Source organism: Diospyros lotus, chromosome 15, assembly GCF_014633365.1.
Source record: "Diospyros lotus cultivar Yz01 chromosome 15, ASM1463336v1, whole genome shotgun sequence".
In the NCBI taxonomy this organism is placed as follows: Eukaryota; Viridiplantae; Streptophyta; class Magnoliopsida; order Ericales; family Ebenaceae; genus Diospyros; species Diospyros lotus.
The window spans coordinates 2,634,718-2,645,702 of NC_068352.1; the positions used below are offsets into that span (position 1 = coordinate 2,634,718).

The 10,985-nt window shown below is 33.1% G+C and overlaps 1 protein-coding gene across 4 annotated transcripts; it reads right to left on the reverse strand.

Annotated features, from left to right (window-relative positions):
* Positions 1-713: 713 nt before the first annotated feature.
* Positions 714-9,633, reverse strand: LOC127791370 (uncharacterized). 4 transcript variants are annotated; one of them, XM_052321200.1, is made up of 7 exons: positions 9,368-9,633; positions 9,206-9,272; positions 8,388-8,434; positions 8,150-8,237; positions 6,341-6,474; positions 5,874-5,972; positions 714-834 (listed from the first exon to the last, which is right to left on the reverse strand). In XM_052321200.1, the coding sequence occupies exons 1-7, from the start codon at positions 9,593-9,595 to the stop codon at positions 799-801; spliced, it is 699 nt and encodes a 232-aa protein (XP_052177160.1). In that variant the 5' UTR covers positions 9,596-9,633; the 3' UTR covers positions 714-798. The 4 variants fall into 4 exon arrangements, 3 of the variants coding, with proteins under 3 accessions (XP_052177160.1, XP_052177159.1, XP_052177161.1); XM_052321199.1 differs by lacking the exon at positions 714-834 and adding an exon at positions 4,911-5,153 and having other exon boundaries at positions 9,368-9,632; XR_008020934.1 differs by lacking the exon at positions 714-834 and adding an exon at positions 5,104-5,153 and having other exon boundaries at positions 5,874-5,998.
* Between the last annotated feature and the right edge of the window lie 1,352 nt (positions 9,634-10,985).

Here is a 10,985-nt window from a genome sequence, read left to right on the forward strand (position 1 = left end):
ATAGTAGAGGTTTTAGGGGGGAAAAACTATAAAAATTGTCATCATAATGCGATTTTACATGATTAGTTTATAGAAAAAATGACTATTTATTATATTAAAAGCCTAATTATTTTATGAAAATTACTTTAGCAGTACCTAGTAGTCAAATAAATCCATAATTGTAACCTAGTAACATATTTTAGAACATATCATGATTAGGATCTTGTTCTTGTTGATCATGCCAAACAATCTGCAATTCGTATAACATAGGTTGAAATTGATAACATTTGTCTCTTGTTACTTGAAGTGGTCAACAATAAATAAAATGATTTTGCAAGTGATACAGGGCATGTTAAAATTTTGCCCTTCCTAAAGCAAGGAATACTTGGAATGTTTCCCATGCTTTTGCACATAGTCCAGTTGAGATTCTTGTAGAATGTAGAACTATTAAAACCATGTAAAGTTTGCATAAAAAGAGTTTAGATGGTTACAACACTTATATGTATACATATATATATTGCTTGGCACAATACTTTTATATTACCCAAGGCAATTTCTGTAATAATTTGCATAGAATGAAGTCAGGTTATTTTGTTACTCATACTTCTTGTAACGACTCAGATTTTCACCTCAATTTTTACTTATAATAATAGAAGCAAATTGATTAAAATTACACATTATTGAGGCTTTTACATACACATCATAGCAACAACTAATCAAGTCTAAAACACCCCATCTAAGCCCTTGTCTACACTCACCTCTAGAGATCTTTTTGGTCAGGAGAGCACCGTACACATAGCTATCGATAAAGATCTAACATCACTGAATCCAACCCTGAACCTTCCATTCCTCAACCTAGAATGATGTTAAAAACAAAGTGAGTCAATAAGCTCAACAAGTATAATGAGAAACAAGGCTAGTATAGTTGATGATATACCCTAAATCACCTGCATGCCACAAGCATGACATGCAACAACTTACCAAGACCATGAAACACAAGTTATGAACAAACCACATAATTAAAAATGCATATAATGGTCCCTAGGCAACCGGGCTCACACAAAAGAGACTGGCACCCAAGTCCCCAACAAACTTGCCGCTGCCATGAATTGGTAAGCATGAAACCACGAGCTAAGATAACCTCATGTTGGTACTCCCGCCTGAAACGGAACAATATTTTCGTGCGTAAAGCCAACCTCAAGTCGGTACTCTCACCTGAAATGGTACAATCCTCTCGTCCGTGATAATAGCCTTGGATTGGTACTCCCATTTGAAAGATGTACCTCAAGAAACTAGAGTCACCACACGCAATAGAATCATACAATATAACACATAAGAAATATAATGACTTCTATAACATAAACATGATAACAAGGCCCCCATAAATCAAGCATCAGGCCATGCTATGCCCATATAAGCACCCACACAAGCAAAATACTCTAAATGCATATGCTCACCTATCATACTCAAGTTGGCAGCCAAGGCTAACCGGGTCATGCCAATGTGCACACTTCCCAACACACACAAAACATATCCCCCCAATGAATGCAACCCAATCCCATGTGTCACACATCATGATATGCACCATAACGAGTACGGGTGACTGGCAATACCAGCTCTTCTGACCCATTTATAGTTTATCGTAACAGCAGATAACTAGCACTCATACAGATACTATCGACTGCCATGACCCAACAGTCAACAAACAGTAGCTTTGTAGCCCTCACCCTTAAACCCACATAAGAAAACCTCTGCCCCTCCCCCTCAATTACCACAGCTCACATCGAAGGGTACTCGCGACCACAACCAATTCTCTAAGAACTTAGTCTCACCTAGGTTTAGCATCATTCCCAATGAAGTAGGGGAGATACAAAGCGTCGTATCAATTAACAAGAAATAACACACAAATCATAAAACGATTGTCACGTGTAGTTGCATAATCAATACGTGGAACCGAATCACGGCAAGGGAGGAAATAGAATATGTAAAACAATTGGGACTTGCGTAGGGATTAAAGATCACGAAAAAAGAGTTAGGAACTTCCCTTAGAAAATAATCTTTTTTAATTGCGAGACACCAGCAGTGCCACTATCACGACTCCAAGAACCCAACAACCACTATATGAATTCCTTCCAATTCTTCTCTGACCTTTCCTTTACTTTCCAGCCACTGCCGAGGCTTCTTCTCCAATTCTCTTCCCTTAGCCGAACCTCATTCTCTTATTTATACTCGCCAGTTTCCCATCACTGCACTCTCACAATTAATTTACGCAATCATTAGTTATACTAACCCATTCTCACCTTAAGCCACGCGTATCTCTAATTTTTCTTATCTAATGGCACCTCATTAATACTTTACTTGGCCACAAAGAAAGATGAAAATAAAGAGCCACAAGAAGGCTGGACGCATGGCAGCCACTTAGTTGATCAATTCCTAATATCCGAATTTATCTTTAGACTATCTGAATGCTACATTCCTCCCTTTGTGAGTGATATCCGAATATTCCTTTAGGTATTCGGATGTCTTCCATTTTCCTTGAATGCATATCTGGATAGGGTTCTTCTTTCCTTGTTTCACATATCCAAATATGGCTTGACATATCTGAATAAGGCTTCACATATCCGAATGAAGCCTTCACATATCCGAACATGCCTTCATCCTTTCTTTAAACATATTTGAATACACCCTAACATATCTGAATACAACCCATTTAATATCTACACTTATATCTTGAATTTACCAATTATTTACCTATTTCCTCAAATCAATATAAATTAATATTTTCTCTTAAATCTTTAAATATTCAGTAAATACTCCAAATACTAGAATTAATATTTATTATTTATCTCCAAAATTTCGGGATGTTACAATTTTGCACTTGTATTAACTTGGACCAAAACTTTCAAAGGTTTTTTTTATAATGGTTGAGACTCCATGATCAAGATGATTTCCAATCTACATATCAAATGAGGCATGATGGCGCCTTGTTGGAAGAAAAACATGTTAAATCAAATAATTATAGCAGAATAAAATAATTCTCTCTTGTGTAAAATTAATAAGAGTTAAATCAAGTAGATATGGAGTAATCTAAAATAAGTACAAAAATCACTTAATCACAGGGACACTAAAATTTTTATGTGAAAAATCCTCTCAATGTGAGGAGTAAAAACCATGGGACTAGAGTGGAGGAAATCACTAGTACGATGGTACAAGCAAAAATAAAATTTTAATCATGTATTAGATTCACACAACGAAATATAATATAAACGTCATATATAGTTTTGGTATTTAAGTAACACGCATATTTAATAATTAAATATAAATAAATACATATTTACTGCCCAATGAAGGGATGAAATACAAAACTAGTTTCTATATTGAGACAAAGTCCGCCTCAAGGTGTGGTAGTCCTGGTCAGTCCACACCTAGTATGCAACAAGGTACCGTTTTGGTCAACTCTTCTTGTGCTAGGCATAGAGGATCTACCTATCACTGGTCTTCGTGTTTCAAAATTTTATACGTGACCTTCACACATAAAATTATGTGAACAGAATATTTTTCACATGAAGAAGGAAAAAGAAGATGAAGCACAAGCGTAAGAATGAGAGAGTAAGAAGATAGAGTCATTATTAATTTAGGTTTCTTTTAGGAAGAAAATGAGGCAACAACGAGAACTCATTCTCTACCATTTCCTTTCATTTGTGATTGGGCAGTTATTAGCATATTTAATAACTCGATGAGAAAATATTTAATTTTATTCATATATAAATAAGTAACAAAAGAACTTTTTGAAATTTCTCAAACTCAAGTAGCCAAAAAAAAAGATTGTATTGTTTTGGCTTCACGAATTAGAAATTACAATATTACATGTGTCGTTACTTTATCCACATTTAATATTGCTTATTCTTTCAACTAACTATTATTGATTTTGAATTATTATAAATTTTGTATGTGTCATGTCATTTTATGAAAATTATTTATGAATATAACATTTCCATTGTTTTAACTATTATGAAATCTATAATTTTGAGTAATTTTATTTTTGAAATGACAGTTTGATTTTCTCCTAATTTATCAATGTGTGGCTTGGTTGCATTCGCATTGAGTGACATCCCTCGTCCAAGTTGAGTGGCATCTTGGGTCCAACGGCAGCCAGCTCGACTACATCATGCACACAACTAAAATTCCAAAAACTAGAACTTTTTAAATGTCGAAGAGATGGTCATATGCAGAGGATGTTTGGTGGTTTGATAGCTTATAAATTCTTAGCGAAATTAACATTGTATAACTTATATAATTACACGTTTATTAAAAATTAAAAAGGTTAAATGTTATTTTAACTGTGTTTTACAAAAATCCTCTGCATCTTTTCTCAAAACACTATTATCAACTTATTTTGTTGACCAAGTGCTTTACAAATTTACTTTTCAAGAACCCTAATATTGTCAACTTTTCTGCTCTTAAACATTATAAACTCTCTCCTCTATTATTGTCTCCTTCTAGTCACTGCCTACATCTCCTCCATCTTGGCCACCGCCTCCGGTCCCATTATTGTCGCCTCAATCACTGCCTCCAACTTCCAACATGGCATTGTCGTCTCCAACCCATTGTCGTTACATCTAACCCATCACCGTCGCTGTCACCTCCATCCCTTACCCCTTTCCCCCTCTCTATATATATATTTAATATTTTTATAAATTAAACATAAAATACAGTACTGTATTAATATATTTTTTAGTAATTGTATATATTTATCAACATGTAATGATAAAAAAATTATCAATTAGATATTAATTTATAATTTATTTTTATTAAAAATTAATAATTTTTTGAATTTTATTTCTATTATTCAACAATATGTCTATTTTAATATTTTTATTAAGTTTTGATAGCTTTACAATTTTTTCAAATCAAACACATAACTATATAAATGACAACTTAAAACATATTTATCCAAATATATTATCAACTTAAACACTAATTAGTTTTAAAGAATTACATAGTTTTTGAGTAGAACGGTTAAAAGCCATCTTAAAAAAGGAAAAACTATAGATACTTCTTGAAGTTTTAATCGGGTAGAAGTAATGGAAGAACATTTACTGTTTCTTATTTGGATACGCTCTTGGTCCAAATATGGTCGAGCCAACTCTCACGTTGGTACTTCCCATCTCAATCTGTAAGCATTGAAGACAATCTTTAGCACAAAACATTGCTTCTTGTTTCCATAATGTATATAATAAATCATGAATAAAAAGACTTCAGAAAGCTTCTCTTGCCACAAAATATTCAATGCTTTCAATAAAAAAAAAAGGAAATTATAAGAGTATAGAAAGGAAAAATTATTTCTTTTCTTCCAGCAGCCATAGCCATTTTGATGCACACAAACTGATATTCAATGTTAAAATGCATGACTAAATGCACGAGACACCCCGCTTTGTGAGGATCAGGAAAGGGTCATATCTGTATGTAGTTTTTCTCTTGCCTTTTTTGCAAAAAAGCTATTTTTATAACTCACATCCATGACCCTTTGGTCACAAAGCAATAACTTTAATATCGTTGCTAGGTTTAGCCCTCTCAAAGCTTCTTCAGCAAACAACAAATATCACGTGATAGTTATACTCAACAATTTTTTGATAGATCAACTAATTGTGACTGTAATTCCTTAATGTAACATGAAGTATTTTATTTATTAACCATGTTAGACAATTCCCAATAAACTTTATAGTTGTCCACCCACAGGCATGGCTTGTAGTTTTAAGGGAAATTAAGGTTTCATGACCATAGAGCAAGGTAGAATACATATTTAACATGACATACGTTAGTTTTCAAGTCATCAATAACCGAATGGCCATTATTTAGAAAAAAGATCAACCATGAGTCAGTATAGAACTTACTGCTTGCTCAAAGTCACCAGACATGCCCATTGACAGCTCGCATTGGTTCTCTGGGATTCCAAGGGCTCTGCAGACCTCAGCTCTACAGCTCCTCAGTTTCTATTGCATCCAATAAGCATTATGATCTTTAATAAGTTTTGAGAGAGGGAGAGAGAGTACATAAAACAAAAATAAGAATGCAGCAATAAGTGGGCAAATGAAATGATTTAATTTATGATTAGATAGAGTTTAGGCAGACTTTCGACATTCCATAGATGCACCATGTGAAATAAAGAATTCGTCCCTGTAAAAGATATTAAACTACATAATATAGAATATCAGAATTAAAAGATGGCATGTTTGAAGTCTAAAGTTAGGCATGCCATGCATATAAGAAGCAAAAGAAAACCTGTGCCTATGACTTAGAAAAAAAGTGCAATTTTACAGCCATGGTGTCTGAGAACATCCGAAAATAGGAATATTGTTACCATAAAATTCTCCGGAGTTGATGAATAGTCCGGCATCCCTATTGTCATTAAGCCAGAGAACTCAAGGTTTGGGCAACCCAGCTGAACATGCTTTACAAGGTCTACACAAGCTGATGGATCAACACCAGATTTTGCTACAATTACAGCGCAACAATGAATAAGGTGGTCAATTATTTGCCTGTGTGATGCGAAATAGAAAATAACTATAACTTATAAGCATTCACTGAAAAGGAGCCAATAAGCAACAGACAACAGAACCAGGAAGATTTGCGTGTGTGCTTACATCAAACCAGAACTGTGATGGCTATCTTGCCTCAATAAGCAACAGGGGCTAAATTATAGTACAGCTCTTAAAAACAAGGAATGCTAGCAAATGAACAGTAGGTAGCACCAAATAAATTTACATGGTTATACAGTATAAATAACAGTTCAAATGCATTAAAACTCTAGTAAGTAATGGCAGTTTCAATACAGCGTCAAGAACATAAGTTAAACATTGATTGCATGGGTGTGAAAATCAGCATTTTAAATACATTTATATATATATATATAATCATTTGATTCAGAAATGATCGGACAACAAGTCTTGATAGGAATAATGAAGTTGCTCACTTTTTACAGGAAGATCATGAGTTTGAGTTTTGTCAGGAACCTAATGTTCGCAATAAGGGTTTCTTGGTATTTTTAGCATGGTAGTTACAGCAGTTATACTGTAACAAGCTGTTCAAAGTTTTACTTTGTATTGGCAGCCTTATTGCTGCCAAACTAAAACTGCCTGGATTAGTATAAAAAGCTAATCCAGTTGAATGAAAGATCATCGAAGCATTTTTCCAGAAATTCTCTATTTCTCTCTCTTGATCTTGTTTTCTCTCTTGCCTACTTCTGTTTTCCTCTCTTTCTCTGAATCTTCCTCATATTTCTCCATAAGTTCTGCCCTAATTCTCTCAATCAGTAGAGAATTGACTTTGTCAGATCTAAGGACCTAACGAGTTTGAGTTGTGGGAATAGTCTCCTAGGAAAGCAAGGTAAGGTTGTACACAAAGAAGAGCTTCTCCTGAACCTCTCAAAGTGAGGAGTTTCATCCACTGGGGATGACCTTTTATCATTTGGTTGCAAATCATAAAGTTTGCAATTGAAAACAATTCCTGTACATTCTGTTTTCCAAAGTTTATTTGGTTAGAGGTTCTCCTCAGGAGCAGAAAAATCAAATAGGACAAATTTGTATCTACAAATAGTAGAGTTTTCAGGGGGGAAAAATAGTCATCATAATGCAATTTTACATGATTAATTTGTAGTAAAAATGACTATTTATGATATTAAAAGTCTAATTGTTTTATGAAAATTACTGTAGCAGTACCCACTACCCAGTACTCAAAATAAATTCACAATTCTAACCAGGTAACATATTTTAGAACATATCATGATTAGGATCTTGTTCTTGTTCATCATGCCAAACAATCTGCATTTCTTATAACATAGGTTGAAACTGATAACAAGTGTCTCTTGCTCCTTGGAGTAGTCAACAATAAATAACATGATTTTGCAAGTGATATAGGGCTTGTTAAAATTTTGTCCTTCCTAAAGCAAGGAATACTTGGAATGTTGCCCATGCTTTTACACATAGTTCAGTTGAGATTCTTGTAGAATGTAGATCTGTTAAAACCATGTAAAGTTTGCATAAAAAGAGTTTAGATGGTCAAAACACTTATATGCATACATATATATTGCCTTGCACAATACTTTTATATTACCCAAGGCAATTTCTGTAATAATTTCAATAGAAAGAAGTCAAGTTATTTTGTTACTCACATACTTCTCCACTTGTATTAACTTGGAGCAAAACTTTCAAAGGTTTTCTTCCAATGGCTGAGACCCCACGATCAAGATGATTTGCAACCTACATATCAGAGGAGGCATGAAGACACCCTGTCAGTGATTGATTGTGAATGCATGTGTGTGTCTCGGAGAGAGAGAAATCAAGATTTAATGGAATAGCATTAGATTTTTGCTTCATAATCAGAAGAACAACCAAATACTTAGTTTTTACCTTCTCATTGTCTACACCCTCGACCATTGCAAGATTAGGGACTGCAGCTGCATATGAAGGGAAAAAAAGTAAGGCCTTACCTTGAACCATAATCATTATTCCTATACTCAGAATAGATGACCTCGGGAAAAAAGGGGAAATGTGCTTCATAATAAACCACTTATTAGGGGGGCGTTTGTTAATTGAGATATAGTCAAGATATGGGATGCATTCCAAACTTCTATCATTTCCGACATGTTTGTTAAGCTTATTTGACCATTTTTAAAAAAATCATTAATGACCTCTTATTTTCATTTTTCAAGATATGCATATCTCTCTTTCTCCTTAAGATAAGTATATCTTGGTCCCTACATATAAAAAAAAAATGTTTGTGTCTTCTAATGCATTCCAAATAATTTAATAAGTAGTTTCATAAAAATCTTAAAATACTTCCAAACTTTATCTTGATCATTCCATATCTTGGTTCAAAAACCAAAACTTATCTTAATACTCCCTTATCTTGCTCATATTAACAAAGGCTACCTAGGGAAATCCTTTGCACACCAGCATGATGAGAAACATGGAATACGGGAATCACATGGCATCTGAACAAACCTAGCTGTATTGCTGCTTGGATTGACACAACAGTTCGTCAATTAATTAGAAATTTCTCAAGTGGAGTAAATCAGAAATCACAATCTCAATATTCTTTTCTATGAAGAATCAAGAAAATTTTCCTTATTTGGGCAACACTCAGCAGTTGTAATCTAATGGTAGAAACTCCCAACATAAACATTACAGGACTAAAATTTTATTCAACAATCAAAAGATATCTGTACCTAAAAGTGATTTCACTTTATTGCTCTGCAAGTGCCCAACAAAATGCCACTCAATTTCCTGAGGAAGCTGCCACATGTTCCGCAATTTCAATAGCTCGGTCTTTCCTTAATTCAAATTCATAACCAGGATTCTTCCATGATAAGATTCACAGAGACACGGACCTGAGGTGCCTTTTCGACAATCTCCTGAACGTAATTCTCTCCGAAACAACGATGACCGGCATCGTATACTTGGCGGACGAGAGAAACAGGCTTAGTTTTGCTCACCGCCACAACCCTAACATCGTCGGCGTTGCGGCCGGATCTCATCGCAGCGTCTCCGACACGGCGCAACACCGCTCGCAGGGCCGTCGCCGCGGCACCTTCCACGGCGGGAGCCGCCATCACCATTCTCTCTGTACCTGTTGCTTCCCACTCGCATATCTATATAAATATATATATATATCTTACGATTTTCATCTGAGCAAGGGAGAATATGCGGTCGGTAGTTAAAGGTGATTTTTTGAGGCATTTATTTATTTATTTCTGATAAAGAATGAGATGTAATTTTTTAGTATTTAAAAAAATAATTAAAACTTTTATATAAATAATAAATAAAATTAACCTCTGCCCCTTAAAATAGAATGTACGAAAATATCTCGGGAGGACAATTTCATCATTTCTGAAATGTTTTAATTTTTGCCACACCAAAAAAAAAAAACATTTCTAGATGGTTTATGTAATTTTAAAAATATTTTGGGTAGTTTCATAATATTAAAAAAAATATCAAAAATAGATTTTTCTCCACCAATAGGTTTTTTTTATTTTTTTTTGGAATTTGTTTTTGAATTTTATTTGAATGTATTATAAAATTTATGTCTATTTTTAGATTAAATAATTATTTTTATAATTTTATATTAAAATTATATTTAGAAAAGACCCTTATATCTTTCTATTTTCATGTTTTTCCAAATTTTCATTTTCTATTATATTAAAAATTGTTGCTTCTTTATTTCTCTGTAACCTAAATTACAGGTGGTGCATTGACATTAGATTTAGTCTAAATAGTATTTATTCCAAAAATAATAATATTATCTTAGATTCTAAAAGATGAAATCCCTTAGTTTAAGTGGTCTTAGAGTTCTAAAATTTTTACAGAAAAGGTTAATCACATAATCTAAAACCAAAGATTGAACACAATAATAATGTTATCATTTAACAATACAAATCTTGCTCTAAAATACATTAATAGTACTTTTTCTTTCCACTAATTAGTCTTAAATACAAAGATTAAAGAAATCACTACTAGTTAAAAGGGATATTCTCTCTAATTAAAATAAAGGTTAAAGGCATATTTAGCCCCTCTAATTTTTTCAATTTAACTATTTTGCCCCCTGAACTTGAGAAGGGGCTATCAACCCCCTCAATTTTCTATTGAAGGCCTATTAAATACTTCAAAATTCAAAATTTATATTAATACAACCACCCTGTGTATGGTTGTGTTAATATAAATTTTTAAAAAATAATTATGTATAATTTATCAATATTTAATAATAAAAATTTATCATTTAGACATTAACATATATATATTTATATTGTATTAATATAAAATTTTAATAAATAAAAATATATAATTTATTAATGAATAAAATTTTATTAGACATCAGTATATTTGCATTGTATCAATAATAATTTATAATTTATGAATATATATTATATTAATATTAAATAAATGCACGTGCAACATACGTGGGTGATTTTGAATTTTGAAGTATTTAATAGGCCTTAAATGGAAAGTTGA

What these genes read in the sequence shown, in the direction of transcription:
- LOC127791370 (XM_052321199.1), bottom strand. Translation starts at nt 9,595, where the DNA reads ATGGTGATGGCGGCTCCCGCCGTGGAAGGTGCCGCGGCGACGGCCCTG. An exon ending in TAAAGTGAAATCACTTTTAG is followed by an intron (nt 8,435 to 9,205) that starts GTACAGATATCT and finishes CTTCATATGCAG; the next exon opens with CTGCAGTCCCTAATCTTGCA. An exon ending in CAACTCCGGAGAATTTTATG is followed by an intron (nt 5,973 to 6,340) that starts GTAACAATATTC and finishes TGGATGCAATAG; the next exon opens with AAACTGAGGAGCTGTAGAGC.